At 43.8% G+C, this 21,775-nt stretch overlaps 1 protein-coding gene across 12 annotated transcripts in view; it reads right to left on the bottom strand.

Annotated features, from left to right (window-relative positions):
• Positions 1-21,775, bottom strand: part of PKHD1 (PKHD1 ciliary IPT domain containing fibrocystin/polyductin) — a 409,604-nt gene that overhangs the window by 177,574 nt on the left and 210,255 nt on the right. For all 12 annotated transcript variants that reach the window (XR_012902469.2, XM_075923353.2, XM_075923339.2 and 9 more), the window contains 2 exons: positions 17,407-17,542; positions 15,006-15,252 (listed from right to left, as the gene is read on the bottom strand). Coding sequence is in view for 11 of the 12 variants with exons in the window: in XM_075923353.2 (XP_075779468.2) it covers positions 15,006-15,252; positions 17,407-17,542 (383 nt within the window). In the remaining variant the exon portion in view is untranslated. The remainder of the gene's footprint in view (positions 1-15,005; positions 15,253-17,406; positions 17,543-21,775) is intronic.

Raw genomic sequence — 21,775 nt, 5'->3', positions numbered from 1 at the left:
TGATAGCATCGCCATCTTGAATTTCTGCTTTTTACAAATTTATTCAGTGCTCGCAAATCTAAGATAGGTTTCCATCCTCCCGACTTCTTCTCTGTGAGGAAACAGTGTGAATAAAAACCTTAACTCCTAAATTGTATCTGAACTATTTCGATCGCTCCTAGGTGAAGGAGATGTTCTATGTCTTGATGGAGTAGATTCTCCTGAGAGTGGTCCCCAAAGAGGGACTGGGAAGGAGGATGGAAAGGGGGTATAGACATGAAGGGAATTGTATAACCTTGTTCATTTACCTGGAGCACCCATCTGTCAGAGGTTATACATTGCCAGTTAAAAAATGGGAGTAGACGGTGCTGAAAAAGCTTTACTTGCAAGGAGGGGGTTGGAATAGGTGAGAGGCTTTCTCTACCCTCGACAGGATATTCAAATTTGCTTGTTAGATTGTCGTGACTGTTGTGAATTACTAGGAGGTGGGTATCATCGTTGATTTCTGCCTCTGCCACAAATCTATTGATATTGATCTTGTCTATTGAAATACTGCGTGTACTGTGGATATTGTGGCCTAGGGTAAGGCTGATACCTGTATTGCCTTCTTCCAGGTGCCGGGTTATGAATACCTAGGGAGCAGAGTGTCACCCTGGAATCTTTCATTGAGTGGAGGACATTGTTAGTGTTCACCACGGAGAGCTTCTGACCATTGAATGGGAGGTCTTTGATGGTAGATCGAATTTCTCTGGGGAAAAAAGCAGTGTTGAACGATGAGGCTCTCCTCATTACCATCACAGCTGATGTAGACAGTGCGGCTGTGTACAGGGCAGCCTGTAAAGCTGTTCTAGAGATTATGTGGCCATTTGTAATCATGGCCCTGAACTGTTGTTTCTTAGCTTCAGGAATGTCAGAAATAAAATAATTAAGTTTGGTATAATTCCTCTAGTCATATTTACTTAATAAAGCAGCTTAGTTGGCCACTCAGAATTGTAATGTTAAGAACATGTATACTTTGCATCCAAACAAATCAAGCCTCTTGCCATCACGATCCGATAGAGTGAATCAGAAATGGTACTTCTTGCTCTTTTGGTCTGCAGCTTTTACCACCAATGAATTAGGTACGGGGTAAGTAAAGAAAGACTCAGAGCCCTTGGGTGGAACATAATATTTTTTGTCGGCTCTCTTACAAATAGGTGTTGCTGTTGCAGGAGTTTGCCAAACTGTCTTTGCTGGCTCCATGATTGCTGGGTTGATTAGTAGTGCTATTTTAGAAAACGTCACAGAATGCAAAATGTCCGTCAACTTGTGTTGGTTTTTGATGACCTCTTGGAGGGGAATATTTGTCTGCATCTTTGTCTGGTAATGAGGATTCATTTGTGTCTGGTGAGGTATCAGGTGAAGGAACAGAATGGTCCCCTTCTAAGGCTTGCTGTCGCTGGGCAGATGGGGACTGTGGTGGCAGGGAATGTTGTGGTAGACTATGGTGTTTCCGAGCATGATGGTGTCTATGTTGAGATTAACAGGGGCTCTAGTATTGCCATTATGTGTTTAGCATGTGGGGTGTCATCCCATGGTTATCACATCATGGTGGTGGGCTTCTATGTCTGGAATGTGGTGGATGGATTCTGGCAGAGTATATAGAGTGGTCAGTGGGAGGAGAACTATCTAGAGAAAAAAAACACATCCACATTGTCTTTGGAGTCAGAGGAAAATCTCCCTGGTGACAGCTGGTTGTGCTGCCAGCCTACCAGGTGAATGGTTGGTACCGAGAAAAGGTGAATTAAGAGAGGACGAAACCAAGAGGTCTCCCTGGGTTGCATGTATTGCTGTGCTGGCATTGATGGTGACATGGTTGGCTACACCGATACTATCTGTGGCACCGGATGGTGTCTCGGTACCGATTGGCCAAGTGATGTAGTCGGTGCTGGGTGGTAAAGTTGGTGCCGAGGTTGCTTGTGGTGCCGGCAGAATGTTATTGATGCTGGATGGTGCTGCAGCAGACAAGGCAGGCAACTTAAAGCCTGAGGCCTCAGAGCAGAGTTTTGAGCAACCCGCTTTGATCACGGTGCTGACTGTGCTAGAGATGCCTGGTGCATCGGAGGTGCGGTGCCACCATGACTTTTGGTACTAAGCGTGTTTGTGAGGGTCATTTCAGTGCCGGGACCTCTTGAGGCAAAGAAGCTCACTTTTCGCAGACTTATAGTCTCTTGGTCAGGGGCGGCCTGTGTGTATAGGCCGACTCGGCTGTCGCCTAGGACGCCACCTTCAATGGGGTGCCCAATGATGACGTCACGCCATTGAGGACTGTGCAGGCGGGGGCGCCAATTGTGCATTCCACCTGGGGCACCAGCTGCCGGCAGCCTACCTCGGGCTGCCCCTGCTCTTGGTATTTCCGGCTCTTCAGGCTGCTGGCTTGGATCAGAGGCTGGTCTTAGTGCATTTTCAAGAAAAATGAGTTTAAGATGCAAATTTCTGTCTCGTCAAGCTCTGGATTTTAACTTCCCACAATGTGGGCACTTTGGAGAAATGTGTACTTCACCGAGGCAACAGACACCCTGTGTGTGTCCATCACACACCAATATGGGGGTCTTTGCATGTGGAACAGCATTTAAAACCTGGTGAGCTGGGCCTGGCACTGGCTATCTAACTAAGTCTTTTTTTTTTTTTTAAGAACTAGAAACGATGAACTTCTAAATGACTAACTGATTGGGGAATAAAAATGACTAAAAGGGGAATTGCTTATCTAGATGTGAGATGAGGTAGAGAGCACTGCTGAGTTCCATCTCTGGCCAGAGGCAGTAGACAAGGAATTGAAGGAAGGGGGGGGGGAGGAAATTTGTGCATGCTCAATGCCTGCAGACTAGGAGCATGTGGCTGCAGACACCTGTTGAGCAGCCCAAGGGACACCACTCTGAAAACTCCAATTGAAGTTGAGGTGGCAGCCCACTGACCTGATGTGGAGCATCAACGGAGACATCTCTTGAATAGCTGGAGCTTTTTCATAGAATCATAGAACATTAGAACTAGAAGGGACCTTGAGAGATCATCAAATCCAGTCCCCTGCCCTCATGGCAGTACCAAGCCCCATCTAGACCATCCCTGATAGATGTCTGCCCAACTTGCTCTTAAATATCTCCATAGATGGAGCTTCCACCTCCCTAAGCAATTTATTCCAGTGTTTCACCACCCGGACAGTTAGGAACTTTTTCCTAATGTTCAACCTAAGCCTCCCTTGCTTCTTAAACCCATTGCTTCTTGTCCTGTCATGAGAGGCCCAGGAGAACAATTTTTCTCCCTCCTCCTTGCAACACCCTTTTAGATACCTGAAAACTGCTATCATGTCCCCTCTCACTCTTCTCTTTTCTAAACTAAACAAGCCCAGTTCTTTCAGTCTTCCCTCATAGCTCATGTTTTCTAGGCCTTTTGGCATGCAAGGAACATGTCATTCAGTGATGGGAAGGGATTTCCAGGAGGAACGTCTTGCAACGTTTCCTGAGGATGGTTAGACGCCACATTTCTTGAATATCTTCTGGAAGTTTGTTCCACACTGGATCCCTTGCTTTGTCCTGCTCTTCATTTAGATATTACCCCACCCACATGCACTCTCATCTGGCATCAGTTCTAAAAAAATCAAACCAAGTTTTGGGAGGGTTGAAAAAGCTCTACCCTGCAACTGTAGGTCTGTCCAAGTTCTCTCTGACTTTGATACTATGTTCTCTTCCAAAAGAAGTTTCTGTGCATGTTTTTCATACCTTTGCCAAACTAACTCCAAAATGGGACTACACCACTGAAGGAATTTACCAGCCACAATTAGCACCATTTCCGTTTGCCCTAAATAGCCAACCATTTCACTGTGCTCTAAATAGCCACCAATCTACCTCTCCTTAATGTTAATGAAACAGAGGAGCACAGGCATGAGTATTTCTAATTCAAAGGAGCCGAGGGAGCCTGCATGGTTCATTAACAAGAGAGAGCTTCATTATCAAAAGAAAAAGCCTTTCCCTGAACTTCCTCTGGCTTTATTTGAAAGAAACCAGGAGGCAGTGGTCTTAATGCAAAATTAACCCCTGCTTTAAACAGTTGGAAGCTTTTACAAACTGTACCAGAAAAAAATGGGTGACTCATTGACGGTGCTGTATTTTTATATTGAAGCAGAGTAATTCAATTAAGGAGTAATTTGCTTTAGAAATATGGCATAGTTACGAGACAGAACTTTACAATCTGAATCACAATTTACAATTGCAGCGGTATAAACTGTTATGTAATTTAGCTCAAGTGTAGTGTGTAGAGCTGTTGAACATAGATGGCCCACAAAGGATTTGCTGAACCAATCAACAGCACCAAGGAGAACAAATATTAACTCTCGTGTTTATGTTTACCATTAGCTTTCTATCCTAAGGCTCAATATCTCTGCGTATCATGGCAGGCGCTGTGTTTATCTCTAAATGCATTCTGTTTGGTGCATTTGTGAAATAACCCATTATGATTATCCATCTCCTTAAAACGGCAAATCAAATAGCAGCTCGCTTCAAATGGGGCTGCAAACATTTGTGTCGACGCTCTAATTTACTGTTGTACAAATGGAGGCCAAAAGCAAACTGAGACTACAGCAAACTCTTATAGCTTAGTTGGTGGGCCCTAGAACATTTTTTTTAATTGCAGAGGGTCAACATCTGTAGATATTGTCACTAAATGTATGTGTCCAAGTCCAAAGACTGAGAAAGTAATTCTTATCTTCCTTGAACGATGTAATGCTGATCTTCAGTAGCTATTCCTCTAATTTACCCTGGCATAAGTTTGAGGAGAATCAAGCCTTTTGGGCCTGGTTTTCAGAGACACTGAGGAGCTGTTACAGGAAAAGCCACTCTGAAAATCAGAGGCAGAGGCTATGTCGAGACTACAACCCTCTTTCTAAAGAAAGTTTAGAAACCCTGAGTTTCAAGCTGAGCATCCAAAAAGTGAGGAACTCACTGCAAATTCAGAGGTGTGGATTTTGAGACTCCATCTGTTCACAGCCATCCTGCCATAGTCCATGAACATCCTATTAAAAATCAACTCAATCTTAAGACCAAGCAATTATGTAAGAATTACAGTGTAGCAAGCTGGACACAGATAGGAGATTCAAGCAGGTTAATTGAACAGCCCGCATCCAGCTGTTAAATGATCACCAGCTAAACTATACCACATGACCCGTGTCAGGACCAATTTAAGATAACAGAAGAGTGTGAGTTAGTGTAGGAAAGGCATCTGTGTGTGAGTAAATGTGAGTGTTTAGAGAATATGTGTGTACAGAGGGAAACTGTATTTGTGTGGTGAGTGGAAAAGTGTGGCTTCACACATGTCTGATGCAGGGAGAGGTACACACACACACACACACACACACACACACTCAAGATTAGTAAATATCAAAGGAGAAGCAAAACTCGAGTAATCGTTTGAACTCTTCTCATGAAGTCATGGAAGTAGGGGGTACACTGTTCCTTTTACACTGACACATCAAAGACTGCTGTGTTGTAGCAAGTGCATGCACTACAGGAGAGGATATTAGACCAGATTTAGGAATTAAGGTAATCAAAAAGTAAGCTAATCTTCTCCTCTCCAGCAAAATAAAGGAGTGAAGCAATAAAAGTCTCAGTTGCAAAGCAGAAAATCCCGGCTTTCAAAATTCTGCTGTGGAGGCAGATGAAATTGAGTGAGATGCAAAGTTACTCCTGGACTGTTTAAAGTTTGCTAAGTGCTTTTAGAATTCCTTGGGAAGGAAGGTGTTGAGCAACAGAGATTATTCGAATGCTTTCCTCTTGCAAAAATCATGCATGAGCAGAAGAAACTTTTAAAGTCACTTAATCACATTATGACAATATTTAATGAGAATTTGTTTTAATATTAATAGGAACTCACATTTCCAAGATAATATGGTTAACAGTGGCATTTTGAGCGACCGTACCTAGCCTGCAGGCACTCAACACTGCACCGTGGCATAAGCTGTTCTTCACAGCCCTCAATAACTTTATAAAGACTTTTATAAGCTTCAATTACATTTTTTAAAGATGTAAAGATCCCTTCCAGGGCAATTTAAGCGACATGTTAGTTTAAATTTTTACTGAACTTGATGGAAAATGTTCTTTTTATAGAGATATGGATCAAGGTTGCAAAGTTTGGATCCAGATCCATATTTCCCTCACAGTTCTTGGGTTTTTAAATTCAGCAAGAACTGGCAGAAATTATTCTATTTATCATTTTAAACAAAAAAATGGGATTTTTGGACAAGATAGAAATATTTTTTGTAAAAGTGTCCATAAGGGAAGGCTAAAATTGGATTTTCATACAAAAACTGAAAACCAAAGAAGAAAGATTTCCAGGTTTTTCAGAGACCAAACATGTCGATATATTGTCACACTTCCTAAACAGTCAGAAAAGAAATGCTCTTCCCCCTTCCCCATTTTTTCATGGTAGCATGTGGGGTTCTATACAGGCAGTCCCTGGGTTACGTACAAGATAGGGACTGTAGGTTTGTTCTTAAGTTGAATCTGTATGTAATTCGGAACTGGCATCCAGATTCAGCCGCTGCTGAAACTGATCAGTTTCAACAGCGGCTGAATCTGGACACCAGTTCTGACTTACATACATAATCAACTTAAGAACCCCAGGCGTCCCCAAGTCAGCTGCTGCTGAAACTGATCAGCAGCTGATTCCAGGAAGCCCGGGGCAGAGCTTCCTGTAGTCAGGCGCTGGTCAGTTTCAGCAGCGGCTAACTTGGGGACACCTGGGGCAGAGCAGCTCGGGTGCTGCTGGGTTGGTCCAGTAGCGCAGCCGCTCCTCGGCGCTACTGGACCAACCCAGCAGCACCCCAGCTGCTCTGCCCCAGGCGTCCTGATTCAGCCACTGCTGAAACTGATCAGCAGCGACTGAATCAGGACTCCTGGGGCAGAGCAGCTGGGGTGCTGCCGGGTTGGTCCAGTAGCGCCAAGGAGCGGTGCCGCGGGACCAACCGGCAGCGCCCCACCTGCTCTACCACAGGCCCTGGGCTTTGCTCCACGTCTCCCTGGTCTGCTGGGGGGGGGCACTAGCTGCGTCCCCCCGCCCAGCAGACTAGGGAGACACGGAGCAAAGCAGCGGAGGACCTGGGCCGGACCGCGGTGCTTCCAGATCAGCTGATCAGCTGATCTGGAAGTGCCGCGGGTCCGGCCGGGGTCCTCCGCCACTTTGCTCCCTGTCTCCCTGGTCTGCAGACCAGGGAGACGCCGAGCAAAGCGGCGGAGGACCCGGCCGGACCCGCGGCGCTTCCAGCTGATCTGGAAGCGGCCGCGGGTCCGGCCCCGGGTCCTCCGCCGCTTTGCTCCCCATCTCCTTGGTCTGCTGGCTCTCCCAGCAGACCAGGGAGACGGGGAGCAGCTTTTCTCACCCCGGAGGAGGCGGGTGGCGGGACCAGGCGTCCCGCCGCTCCAGTCCTCCGAGGTGAGAAAATCCCCGTTCGTAACTGCGGATCCGACGTAAGTCGATCCGCATAACTCGGGGACTGCCTTTATTCTGTATTAGGCATCTATTTTAGAATTCTATATCTGGTTCAATATCAAGGGCTCAAGTTTGGCCCACAATAAGAATAGCAGAAAACTGCAAATTTGAGATCCTGATCCCAACCTCCCTAAAGTGACCTCATGGAACAAGTTCATTTATATATACAGCCAAAAAGATCATTTTCAGGGAAGACTGAATTCATATCTCTCTTCCCTCCTTAATATATCCTGCCAAGTAACAGCTCGACAAGGAGACATGGTGCTTTGGGGGTGAATATCTCCATGACACAAAAGCAAAAAACATGGAATCGAGATACATACAAATAGGACCAATTTCTGATCTCTTTACACCAGAATAAATCTGAATAAATTCCATTTAAGTCACTCTGCATGTACTGCATCAATTCTATTCTCTTTAAATAGAAACACACAGTACTTCCAACACTGGAATCAGAGTGAGATTCTGATGGCAGCACTCTCTAGAAAGTGTTTTGTTAATAGCTCCAGAAAACTTCTGGCTGGATTAGAAAAGAAGGATAGTTGAGTGTCTGCAGCACTGAACTAAAACTCGGGTGCTCAGGGTTTGATTTTTAACACTTGCCATCAGGGGCTTTCCACCTTTAAGACACAGTCTCCTCTGACAGTATTAACAATTAGAATTAAAAACCTTGCCTCCTGAATTACATAGGTCTTAGGAAGCACTATGGAAGTACTATGATTGCAGATGGGGAAATCCCAACACCTAGAAGGCCATCTACTTCATGGCCTGGGAGGCTGTACAGAATTATTCTCTTTGGTACATTTTTTGTGCTTTGTCCTGTCCAGTTTTCAGTGATTCAGATAATAATACTTTCTTTCACTACTCTCCTGCGGGATTATCCAAGACAAACAGACTTTATTGTTTGGAAATTCTCCCTGCTGCCCAGTCTACATTTTTCTAATTGCACTCCCTGGCACCAGTCATAAACCATTCCTCCCTTCTTGTTCTCAGACTTCAGTCTTCCTGGATCTACCTCAGTCCACCTTTCCCAAGACATCGTCTGCTTAATGCTGTAAATATTTCCTTTAATCTTCCATTCTCTGTAGACCCTTAGGGTATGTCTACACTACCACCCTAGTTCGAACTAGGGTGGTAATGTAGGCATACCGCAGTTGCAAATGAAGCCCGGGATTTGAATTTCCCGGGCTTCATTTGCATAAGCCGGCCGGCGCCATTTTTAAATGCCGGCTTGTTCGAACCCTGTGCCGCGCGGCTACACGTGGCACGGGCTAGATAGTTCGAACTAGCAAGCCATTCCGAACTATCTGTACGCCTTGTGGCACGGGCTAGATAGTTCGGAATGGCTTGCTAGTTCGAACTATCTAGCCCGTGCCACGTGTAGCCGTGCGGCATGGGGTTCGAACAAGCCGGCATTTAAAAATGGCGCCGGCCGGCTTATGCAAATGAAGCCCAGGAAATTCAAATCCCGGGCTTCATTTGCAACTGCGGTATGCCTACATTACCCCGCTAGTTCGAACTAGTGGGGTACTGTAGACATACCCTTATTTACTTCCCTCCACATTTCCCTGATGAGTCCATTTGTAGAGCACTGTACCTGTGAATGAACCCTCTTTTGAACGCACACTATGGCTGTGTCTACACTGGGCCACTTATTCCGGAAAAGCAGCTTTTCCAGAATAACTTGCCAGCTGTCTACACTGGCCGCTTGCTTTTCCGGAAAAGCAATGACGATCTACTGTAAAATTGTCAGTGTTTCTCCGGAAAAACTATGCTGCTCCCATTCGGGCAAAAGTCCTTTTCTGGAAAAACTGTTCCGGAAAAGTGCCGGTGTAGACAGCGCTGTAGTCTTTTCCGCAAATAAGCCCCGATTGCGAAAATGACGATCGGGACTTTTTTTCTGGAAAAGCGCGTCTACATTGGCCATGAACGCTTTTCCGGAAAAAGTGCTTTTCCGGAAAAGCATCCTGCCAATGAAGACGCGCTTTTTCCGGAAATACTTATAACGGAAAACTGTTTCATTTTAAGCATTTCCAGAAAAGGGTGCCAGTGTAGACGTAGCCTATGGGTATGTCTACACTACAGAGAAGATCGAAGCTGCCGCTGTCGATCTTCCAGGGTTCGAATTAGTGGGTCTACTGAGGACATGTTCATTTGAACCGAGAGGGGTGCTCCAGTCGATGCCGGCAGCCCTGCTTCCATGAGGAGTAAGGGAAGTCGAAGTGAGACTGTTCTCCCTTCGACTTCCTGCTGTGTGGACAGCGCCAAAAGTCGAGTTAAAGTACTTCGACTTTAGCTGCACAATTAACGTAGCTGAATTTGCGTATCTTAATTTGACCTTATCTCATAGTGTAGACATACCCTTAGTGGGCAGATGCTCCTGGCTGAAAGCAGATGTTCTTTCAACGTAACATGATGCTGATTTGACTGGTAATGCACACATAATAGAGTGAGATCTGGAAATAACATAGGGTATATCTACACTTGCAGCCTATTTTGCAATAGGGCTGCAAATGTAGGCATTCTGAATTGCAAATCAAGCCCGGGATTTAAATATCCCACACTTGATTTGCATCTTCCTGGCTGGGCGCCATTTTTTGAAATTTACAAGCACAGAATAACTGCCTGCGTCTACACGCGGCAGTGAAAAGGGTATTCGAAATAAAGCCCTATTTCGAATTACCTGTTATTCCTCCTGCAATGAAGTTTAACAGGTAGTTCAAAATAGAGTTTTAGTTCAAATGCCCGTTTCACTGCTGCGTGTAGACATGAGCAGTTATTCTGGGCTTGTAAATTTCAAAAATGGCGCCCGGCCGGGAAGATGCAAATCAAGCGCAGGATATTTAAATCTCAGGCTTGATTTGCAATTCCGAATGCCTACATTTGCAGCCCTATTCTGAAATAGGTTGCAAGTGTAGACATACCCAGAGAGAAGATGCTCTTTATCTCCAAACAAGAGGATTACTTGAGACCTAAGACATTTCACTGGGGACAGGCTACCAGCTGGTCTTGGAACATAGTGCTGCCAAGTATCTTTGGCATCTGCTGATGCCCTGATCGTACAGATTAATAGAAAGAAGAGAGAGGCTAGGCTGAATCATGGAATCATAGAGCTGGCCTGAGGAGGTCATCAAGTCCCAGCCCCCTGCCCAAAGCAGGACCAACCCCAACTAAATTAACTTAGCCAGGGCTTTGTCAAGCCAAGACTTAAAAACCTCTAGGGATGGAGATTCCACCACCTCCCTAGATAACCCATTCCAGTACTTCACTAGTGACCTCCTAGTGAAATAGATTTTCCTAACATCCAACCTAGACCTCTCCCACTGAAGCATGTGACCATTGCTCCTTGTTCTGCCATCCATCACTACTGAGAACAGCCTCTCTCCATCCTCTTTGGAACCTCCCTTCAGGAAGTTGAAAACTTCTCAAATCTTCCCTGACTCTTCTCTTCTGCAGACTAAACAAACCCAAATCCCTCAGTCTCTCCTCATAGGTCATGTGCTCCAGCCCCCTAATCATTTTGGTCACCCTCCACTGGACCCTCTCCAGTGTGTCCATATCCTTTCTATAGTTGGGGGGCCAGAACTGGACACAATAGGAAAGGATGACTGAAAAGAGCTAAGGCCCGTGCTATGACTAGACTAGCCAAAAACTATTAACTATCCACCTGTAGCGCAGGGCCACATTGAATGCCAGATTCAAACTTTCCCAAAGTTCATAAGTGCCGGAAGTTCTAAGCTTCTGATTAATTCCTATTTCTGTTCATCTCCCAAGACTCATTGGCACAGTGAATTGGAAGGAACACGAGGACCCTGAATATTTGTGAAGAACATTAAAATGGCCATACTGGGTCAGACCAAAGGTCCATCCAGCCCAGTATCCTGTCTGCTGATAGTGGTCAATGCCAGCTGTCCCAGAGGGAGTGAACCGAATAGATAATGATCAAGTGATCTCTCTCCTACCATCCATCTCCACCCTCTGACAAACAGAATCTAGGGACACCATTCCTTACCCATCCTGGCTAATAGCCATTAATGGACTTAACCTCCATGAATTTATCTAGTTATCTTTTAATCCCTGTTATAGTTCTAGCCTTCACAACCTCCTCAGGCAAGAAGTTCCACAGATTGACTATGCGCTGTGTGAAGTAGAATTTCCTTTTATTTGTTTTAAATCTGCTGCCCATTAATTTCATTTGGTGTCCCTTAGTTCTTATATTATGGGAGCAAGTGAATAACTTTTCCTTATTCACTTCCTTCACACCACTCATGATTTTATAGACCTCTATCATATCCCCCCTTAGTCTCCTCTTTTTAAAGCTGAGAAGTCCTAGTCTCTTTAACCTCTCCTCATATGGGACCCATTCCAAAACCCTAATCATTTTAGTTGCCCTTCTCTGAACCTTTTCTAATGCCACTATATCTTTTTTGAGATGAGGAGACCACATCTGCACGCAGTTTTCAAGATGTGGGCGTACCATGGATTTATATAAGGGCAATATGATATTTTCCATCTTATTTTCTATCCCTTTTTTAATAATTTAAGACAAATACACTATCACTTTTTGTGTATTATCATCATTTATATCCTGGGGATGCCCATGGTGCCCAACTAAGACTGAGGCATCTCTGAGGTAGAGGCTCATAGAGCCCCATCCCCAAAGAGTTTGCAATCTAAACAGGCAAGAAACAAATAGTGGCAAGGGGAAGTAATTTAGTCAAGGTCACATGGGTAGAGTCAGGCCCAGGAATAGGAGAGAGGCTTCCTTCCTCCTGTTTTTGTTCATAACCCACTACAGCACACCACTTCCAAATCCTACTGATTATAGACTTTACATTTATTGGGAGCGAGTAGAAATAGCATTTGCATGGAAAGTTTTTATGTTGCTGAAGGCATACACAAAATGCCCCCCACTTCTGCAGAATATACAATTATACAGCAACTTTTTTCCCCTACTTGGAACTGTTTTTCCTTCTTCTAAAACATGAATAATATGAAGGCTCTGAATTATTTACATCAGTCTGACAGCACTCTTCAGTGCTGCTGCCAGTGTGCAACCAGCTTGAAACAGCCAAAATGGAAAATGCTACAGATTTGTACACTAAACAGAAAATGAGATGAGGGGGATCACGCGGGGGTGGAAAGAATCAAAAATCTGGAGGGATTTTTTTTTCATCTGTTAAAACACTTTTCTTGAGAGAAAGGAATTCTAATGTATCCTCTCTACCAGCAGGAGTGATCATGTTTGACTAAGTGACATTTCCCCACTGGCTCTGTTTAGCTGCCAGCAACTCAAATGCAGTAGCTGGACCATCTTGGACAGGCAGCAGTAGCAACAAGGGGTGAAGTGTAACAGCTCGTCAGAGCTATATGTTCATCAAAGCAGAGCCGCAGTTCTAGTTTGAAAATGAACTTTATGATCCCGATTGGCATTTACACTAAGGCCAGGTCTACACTAATAGGGAAAGTCAAATCAACATACACAACTCCAGCTATGTTAATTATGTAGCTGGAGTCAACATACCTTGTTCCAAGTTTTCCCGCTATCTCCAGATGGGGAGGCCGATGGGAGCAAATGCTACCGTTGTCTTCCCTTACTCCTTGCAGAAGCAGGAGTACTGTCCATCAGTGGGGGTGCCTTTTGAGTTTGATTTAGCGAATCTTAACTAGACTTCCTAAATCAAACACCAAAGGATCGATCATGGCAGCATCGATCTTCCGTTTAGTGAAGACATGGCCTGAGGGTATATCTACACTGGAGCTGGAGGTGTAATGCTCAGCATGGGTAGATGTGCCCATACTAGCATAAATCATGAAAGTGCTCTAGAACAGAAGTGCAGTCACTTCTGAAATGGCCTAGTCATACCAAGATTCCTGTCTGACCCCAAGGTATCTACTTGGCATGACAAAGCCCACCTTCCAGCCTGTGCAGCTGCAGCTACACTGCTATTTTTAGCATGTTAGCTCAGTCAGAGCTAGCATCTGTATGCCTACCCGCACATCAATCACACCTTCTCTTGCAGTGCCAATAAAGAAGCAGGCTGGCAAGGAGAAGAGTATAATCACATAGGGAGGGTAAATTGTGCCCCTTAATCTGAATTGCAGCTCTCAAGAAGAGATAACAAATCATCTATTTTAGGTACTTATAAGGCCTCCATTACCATAATAGCCAAGCATCTCTCAATCTATAATATATTTATCCACACCACTCCCCTATAAAGTAGGGCTAGACTACTATACCCATTTTACAGATGGAGAAGTGAGGCACAGAGACGCTACAGCCCAGACTTTTAAAGGGTTGTGATGCCTACTCACGCTGGAAATCACACTTCCAGCACAGACACACCCTAAGGCCTTATGCCACTGGCACAGTATTACAAAGCCCAAACGAGTTTAGGCTGCTACTCACCACCACAATATATTTTTCCATTCTATGGCAAACAGGAGGCAGAATTAAATGACAGGGGTTCTTGGGCTTTTTAATCACATGACCAGGGCTGGTCCTAACCAATTGGCAGCCCCGGGCAAATGCCTGGCTCAACCGCAGGATTGCCAGATGGTTCAAAATACAGGACAAAAATTTGTCAAGCAAAAAAATAAAATAAAAAACGCCGGGGAAACCTGGGGGGAGGATTCAGGAGGTTGGGCTGAAATGTGGTCACGGCCCGCCTCTAAGACCAGCTCTGTTGGCGGCACCTTGAAAATGGCACCTCTTGGCTCATCTGCCCCTAAGCTTGGCTCTGTACATGATCCTTCTTTGCCTCAGGTCAGGTGATGAGGGAAATATAGGGCCTATTTCTCATTTACATTTCTGGTACATCTCCATAGCAAATGAAGATGTGACTTTACTATGAATAAGCATACCCATGACCTTGGGCAAGTCATTTAGGCCAAAAGGGCCCACTAATTTTGGTTCCCCCAGTTTCAAGGCCTATCTTATGATACACAGAAGGCCTGGTTCCCATTTGGACCACGGCCCCTTGACACTATTTGGAGAGTGTGAAGGGCTGTACAGTTGATATAAATTACAGTTACATCCACTTTTAGGGCCCTTGGTGTTGCCAGAATTGCATGAAGAAACTGTAGCATAAATGAGAATCAGGCTTTTAAGATTCAGTTTTGTCCTTGGACTATCCCAACTTTTATAGATACAACAACTCAGGTAACAAAGGTACATGATTTGTACAGCCCTGCAAATCTGTGGATATCTGCTTTGTATCTTGCATGTATCCATGGCATGTATTTGCTGATTGTGGATCCAAATTTTGTATCTTCAGCCCTTAAAATCTGTGGATATCCACTTTATATCTGCAGATATCTGCAGACTATTTTATAAGTGTGCAGGGCTTTAGTGATTTGCCTAGGAGCATAGAAATTGGCTATAGCAAGACTGGGATTAAACTCAGACTTCCTTAGTTCCAGAGCTGTGCCCAGACCTTACACCTCTTCTGAATAAGGAGCATAAAAGTCCAGGTCAGACCTGCTTTTGCAAAGATGTAATTGCTACTTACAAACCAATAGACATCCGGTGAAAAATAACATCTCTTCCACAAACACTACCCCTGGCAGTGTGACTGACGTTAGCACTGGCCACACAGGAAGCTGCAAGTGTATCCATAGATGCAAGAAGGTGACTTCCTTCCTGTCCAGTGATGGAACCATCCAGATCTTTGAGGATGGCCGAATGAGGAAACGGAAATGACACTTGGTTGGGTGAATTGAGGAATGCCAACTGTTCAGCTCTCACAGTAAATCCACCTGGGGAAACAAGCAACAATTCAGAAATGCAATGTCATACCATTGTCTGACTGGGACCTGGGGCACTCCCCACTGAATGATGACTGCTTGGGACAGAAATGGGAGTCCGCAGGCATCTTCTCCCTGGGTCTGTTATGCAATTGAGTGCATCCGTTGCATGTTACTGATTCTACCTATTGATTGGATAATGAAATATTTCAGACAGAAGAATCATAACCAGATGGGAAGCTTGGACATGGGAACTGCCCTACTGTGTGGTCCCAAGGACCAGCTAGTGCAATATCCTACTTCTCACATGTCTTTTAGTTCAATCAGTGCATTCCAGTGCAGGAGTCACAGCAGTTAGGTCCCAAACCAATATCATCTAATGGGCTCACAGACCCCTTCCCCTCTCGCCCCGTAGCCCATTGCAAATCAAACAGAGCCCTTGGTGACTACTTGACCTTCCTATTGCACAGCTGAAGTTCCTTTGGGGGCAGATTTTGCCCTCCTGCTTCAGTTTGATCTCTGTGGTGGTTATTCCCCTTTATTGGGCACTGGCGAGGCCACATCTGCAGTGTTGTGTCCAGCTCTGGGCCCCCCACTATAGAAAGGATGTGGACGCATTGGAGAGGGTCCAGTAGAAAGCAACCAAAATGATTAGGGGGCTGGAGCACATGACCTATGAGGAGAGACTGAGGGATTTAGGTTTGTTTAGTCTGCAGAAGGGAAGAGTGAGGGGGGATTTGATAGCAGCCTTCAGTTTCTGAAGGGAGGTTCCAAAGAGGATGGCGAGAGGCTGTTCTCAGTAATGATGGATGGCAGAACAAGGAGCAATGGTCTCAAGTTACAGTGGGAGAGGTCTAGGTTGGATATTAGGAAAAACTATTTCACTAGGAGGGTGGGAGAGCACTGGGATGGGTTACCTAGAATCTCCATCCCTAGAGGATTTTAAGTCTCGGCTTGTCAAAGCCCTGGCTGGGTTGAATTAGTTGGGATTGGTCCTGCCTTGGGCAGGGGGCTGGACTTGATGACTTCCTGAGGTCTCTTCCAGGTTTATGATTCTATGATTCTATTAATTTTTTTTTCACCGTTACTATAGGAAAGTACATGTTTTTAAATAGTTTATAATTACACATACACTTACATTTAACAGTTAATTGCAGTTGGAACTTTCTTCAAAGAGCCTTCGGGTAGCTCTTGAAAACTCACAAGAATTCTTGGTTTACATACATGTTCTCAGACAAATTCACCTAAGATTTAGGGTGGCCTGAGGTACAACCTCACTGGAATTCCAAAGAGGATGTGTTGTAGTGATTACAGAATACTCCACTATGTCAAAATATTACCCCCCAAAAGGAATATTAACAAATAAATGTGTTAATCCCTATCCCCCAGTCCCATAGGGCTTCTGAAGAATTGCCCCAAACTCAGAGGCATCAGAAAATTAAATCACAGCTGGGGAAAGAAAAACCATCATCCCAAAACCATGCAGCATGTGCGGCTGTCAGTTTTACCGCCTGACTCTTCCAGGTAAAGAACCCACATGCGGCGTCTGCACCCAAGATCCCCAGACATTGGTGAGGACACCGCAGAAAGGGAATGGTGAACCAGCAAATAGGCTGTAAGGAGACATCAGAACACTGAGGATGACTTTCAAAAGCACCCTAGTGAACTCATATGTGGCCAATGGGTGGAATTATAATACTCCCACCTAAAATTATGACCCAGAACTGGCCAAGTCTGTAGACCAAAAGATGTGTGTTGATTTCCAGTACATCTATATATGCTCTCTCTCTCTCTCTCTGTGTGTGTGTGTGTGTGTGTGTGTGTGTGTGTGTGTGTGTGTGTTCTGCGGCCTTATTTTCCACAGCTCTTGAGCACCTCAAAATCTTTTAAGGGGAAGTGCTACTACCCCATTTTATAGATGGGAAACTGTGGCACAGAGTGGCTAGGTAACTTGTTAAAAGTCTGTGGAAAAGCAAGGAATTGAGCCGCCTGACTCCCCACACAACGCACTAATCAGTGGGTCACCCTTCCCCCAGGATACACGTAGCGAATTCTAACAACGCCTCTCAGTGAAAAATAAAATCACAAGTGCAACACCAAAATTTACAGAAATCAGGATTTCTTCAGACTCTGCTGTATCAGCAGGTCAGTGTCAATGTAACTTACCCTGACCTTGGTGACAGCCAGAGCAGGTGCTGATTGCAGTACAAGTGCTAATATCGAAGTTCATGAAAGTTGTATTAGAAACCAACAGCTCGTGCCTCTTGGGAGTTTTCAGCCCTGCTGACATGCAGCTACCATCCTGCAAGATCAAAGTGAAGAGCACAGCCGAACAGATCAGCCTTTGGGTGTCCAGAGTGAAAGAAGCCCCGAGTCCAGATTCTCAGCTGCTGCAAACTAAGGTAGAGTCTCTGAAGTCCACAAAGCTGGGACCAATCTACATCATCTGAGATCTGCTCCTGGCTGTCCAAAATTTTGGCAGTAAACAAGCATGCAAAGGATGGGAAATCAAAATGCAAATAAATATGGAAAAAGAAGAAAAGATAAGTGAGGGTGGGGAAAGAGAAACAAAAAACACAGGCAAATCAGCAAAAAACACAACCAGAAAGGGTGCATCTACACAGCACCCTAAACTCGAAATAAGATACCCAATTTGCACTATACAAATTGTGTATCTTATTACGAGTTTATTTCAAAATAGCTTATTTTGAAATTTGGCGCATCTACACAGTGCCAAATTATGAAATCACATACTATTTCAAGTCATCCCTTAACTCTTATGGAATGCGGGTTACAGAGATGCCAAAATAGCGCACCTGTTATTTCGAAAAATATTTTGAAATAACAGGTGACTTATTAAGACACAGGGTAGCTATTTCGGGATACCGAAATAGCTGTGCAGTGTAGATGTACCCAAAGAGAAAATAAACAGAAACAAGACAACAGTTTCAGGACATAGCACAAGTAGATATGGGGATGGCTAGTAACATTTTCCAGTCCACGTGTTTGCTGCTGCTGGGAGCAATCTCAGGCACAGAGATGGCGGGGGGAGAGTGGAGGAGGAGCTGGCATAAACCTATCTGATTATGTTAGTTTGGGGCTCACCCACTGTACTAGAAAGACCTTCCTCAGCAGAAAAGCCCAACCAAAGCCCTACACAAACATTGTGTCAAGGAACTTTAAATAAAAAAATACTACCTGAAAGCACTCCAGCAGCAACAGGGTTTGTTTTAATTAGTTGTTTAATACCATTAAAGATGGCATTGCCCCTTTAATAGAGAGAGGTTTCACCTTGTCTCTTGGACCCTCAATGAGGGACCTTGGAGATTCTCTCTAGGCAAAGAACTTGGTTCCAAGGCAGTACAAAGGTAATGCTGCAACATGGGGTTTCACAGACTAGATAGATTTCACTCTTCCAACTTTTTTCCCCTCCTCCAGCTTCTTTTTTATTCATTTATATCCCATCACCCTCCATTTTATTCAGGTGCTTCACATTGCATAATCTGTTCCCTTCCTTTACCTTTCAAATATTTGTAGAGGGTTGTTTCACTCTTTCTTCCTCAAATATGGGCCACCTGCCTCAGGCAATCTGTCTTTAGCAAACGTAAACACTTTCTTCCATATGCAAAGCATATACATTTAATTCATTCACTGCAAAAACCAAAAGGCCTGGTCCAAAGTCCAGGGAATTTAACAGGAGTTTTTTTATTGACCTCCATGGCCTTTTACTCAGACCCAGACACTGCAGTGCAAAAGGACCGTGGACCCAATTTCAATTTTCCTAAAGCTTCCAAAAATAACAAGCCACTGGTAAGGCATCTTTTCAAAAACAAAAAGGCTGACGGCGCAGAATATCCAATGTTCCTGTTAAATTAATATCCCAAGGTTTTAATTGATGTTAAAGAGACATCATTATTAAAGGGAGAATTACATAAATTAAGATGTAAATTATGACAAGGAGACTCTTATCATGAGATAATCAAAGATAATCACTCCCTTGGGGGGCTGTGAGGAACAATGCACAGCTGAGCACCTCTAAATCGCTTAACAAGTAAAGCAGTGGAGTTCTCCCATGGATCCTGAAACAGCAACCAAAAAGAGACTCATCCAACTGTGCAGCTCAGACACTGGAAGATTAGTTATTTAAGGCCTTGGTTTTATTTGAGTTGTGTATCCTTATGGATCAGTTCACTCTATTAAAATGCTGCCTTTCCCAGGCTTATAAATTAGCCTTTTAAAAAAATACATCCATCAGCCAATCAGACTGGCAATGTTCCGCAAGTGATTCAGTAAGCTGTGTTAGCAACCAGAGCAGAAAAAATATTTAAAGGGAAGCTTTGAGCAGCTGTTGCTAAGATTCAATTATCAATTAATTTGTTTGCATTCCAATACCAGTTTTGGGTCTTATTGTGCAAGATGCTGCACAAGCACACGGTGAAAGAAGATTCAATTTTCTGTCGTAAATAATAACTGGTAGCACTGGATTGTATTTTTCATCTTAAGACACAGGGATACCGAAATAGCCGTGCAGTGTAGATGTACCCAAAGAGAAAATAAACAGAAACAAAACAACAGTAGCCCTTTCAGGACATAGCACAAGTAGATGTGGGGATGGCTAGTAAGGGAGGGAGAGGAATTATTTAAGCTTAATACCAATGTGGACACAAGAACAAATGGATATAAGTTGGCTAGTAGGAAGTTTAGACTTGAGATTAGACGAAGGTTTCTAACCATTAGAGGAGTGAAGTTCTGGAACGGCCTTCCACGGGAAGTAGTGGGGGCAAAAGATCTATCTGGTTTCAAGATTAAAGTAGATGGGTTTATGAAGGGGTTGGTTTGATGAGAACATGATCTTGGTAACTAATTGATCATTCATTATCAGTGGGAAATAGGTCAATGGAGGGATGATAGGAGTTACTATAGAGAACTTTCTGGGTGTCTGGATGGTGAGTCTTGCCCACATGCTCAGGGTTTAGCTGATCACCATATTTGGGGTCGGGAAGGAATTTTCCTCCAGGGTAGATTGGCTGAGACCCTGGAGGTTTTTCGCCTTCCTCTGTAGCATGGGGTACAGATCACAGCTGGAGGATTCTCTGCATCTTGTGGTCTTCAAAGTATTTGAAGGCTTCAATATCTGAGATATAGGTGAGAGGATTATTCTAGGAGGGGTGGGTGAGATTCTGTGGCCTGCGTCATGCAGGGGGTCAGACTAGATGATCATAATGGTCCCTTCTGACCTTAAAGTCTATGAGTCTATGAATCTTCAAAGATGACTTAATTCTCATGGCTCCACTTTGAAGAAGTGTTTTACAGACCAAGGAATGAAGATTGAAAGATTAAAATATTGTCCAAAAGACACAAAGGGGATCAGTGTCGGGATTGGAATTGTGCACCCCAACTCCCAGACTTCTGCTCGGGTCACTAGACTAAACTTCCCAGTGACTGCTGGTTATATGCTGCCTTTGGCATTTTTGTAAAAATTTAAAACTAATGATTGTTAAAGTTGGTCAAAATATTTTCTACAGAACAGTTTGTCATAAAAAAATAAGTTGAGTTTAAATCTGGGAACATGTCGATTTTGCCAAAAATTTTCAATAGAAAAAAATCAAAATAATTCAAGTCAACCGTGTCAAAACATCATTTTTTATAAGAACATAACAAAGGCCATACTGGGTCACACCAACAGTCCCTCCAGCTCAGTATCCTGCCTGCCGACAGTGGCCAATACCAGATGCCCCAGAGAGAGGAAACACAACAGATAATCCTCACATGATCCCTCTCCTATTACCCACCAAAACTGAGCAATACAGATCATCTAGCAAAACAGAGGCTAGGGACACCATTCCTATCCATCCTGGCTAATAGCCCAGGATGGACCTAACCTCCATGAATTTATCTAGCTCTTTTTTGAACCCTGTTAAAGTCGTAGCCTTCACCACATTCTCTGGCAAGGAGTTCCACAGGTTGACTGTGCAATGAGTGAAGGAAAACTTCCTTTTGTTTGTTTTAAACCTGTTGCCTATTAATTTCAGACATTAATGTATAAACATTTCATCTCGACTGTGTCATTTCAATTCCTTCTATTTAGTCTGTTAAGTTCTATTGTAATATTAATTTCTATATAATATTTAAGATTATGCATATATATGTTCAAACAAATAAACAAATATTAAATAAAATGTTTTCATGGTCTCAAATCAACACGCTTCTGATTTTTTTTCCTGTGGAAAATTTCAGCTTTTCATTCCAATTTGAACTTTAAAAAAATTGAAATTTTCTCACAGAATGAAAATTCTGGTTCCAATTCAATTTTATTTTTGCGTCTGGATAGGGCTTGTACTTGGATATACAGTAAAACCTGTAGAACCTGGTATGTGTGAAAGGTGACATTATACATCATTTTTATAACTTTATTGTATGTCCCTGCTCTCTCCTGCCATCCTAAATTAGGAGGCAGCTAGTGTTATGGAGCCACTGATTGGGAAGGGTAATGTTAGAGGCACACATCCCTTTATTCAGTACTGAATCAGTGCCT

The sequence above is a fragment of the Pelodiscus sinensis genome, chromosome 3 (assembly GCF_052426305.1).
Source record: "Pelodiscus sinensis isolate ZL-2025 chromosome 3, ASM5242630v1, whole genome shotgun sequence".
Taxonomy (NCBI): Eukaryota; Metazoa; Chordata; order Testudines; family Trionychidae; genus Pelodiscus; species Pelodiscus sinensis.
Note: the sequence above shows the minus strand (reverse complement) of the source record. Positions and strands in the feature narration are given on the sequence as shown.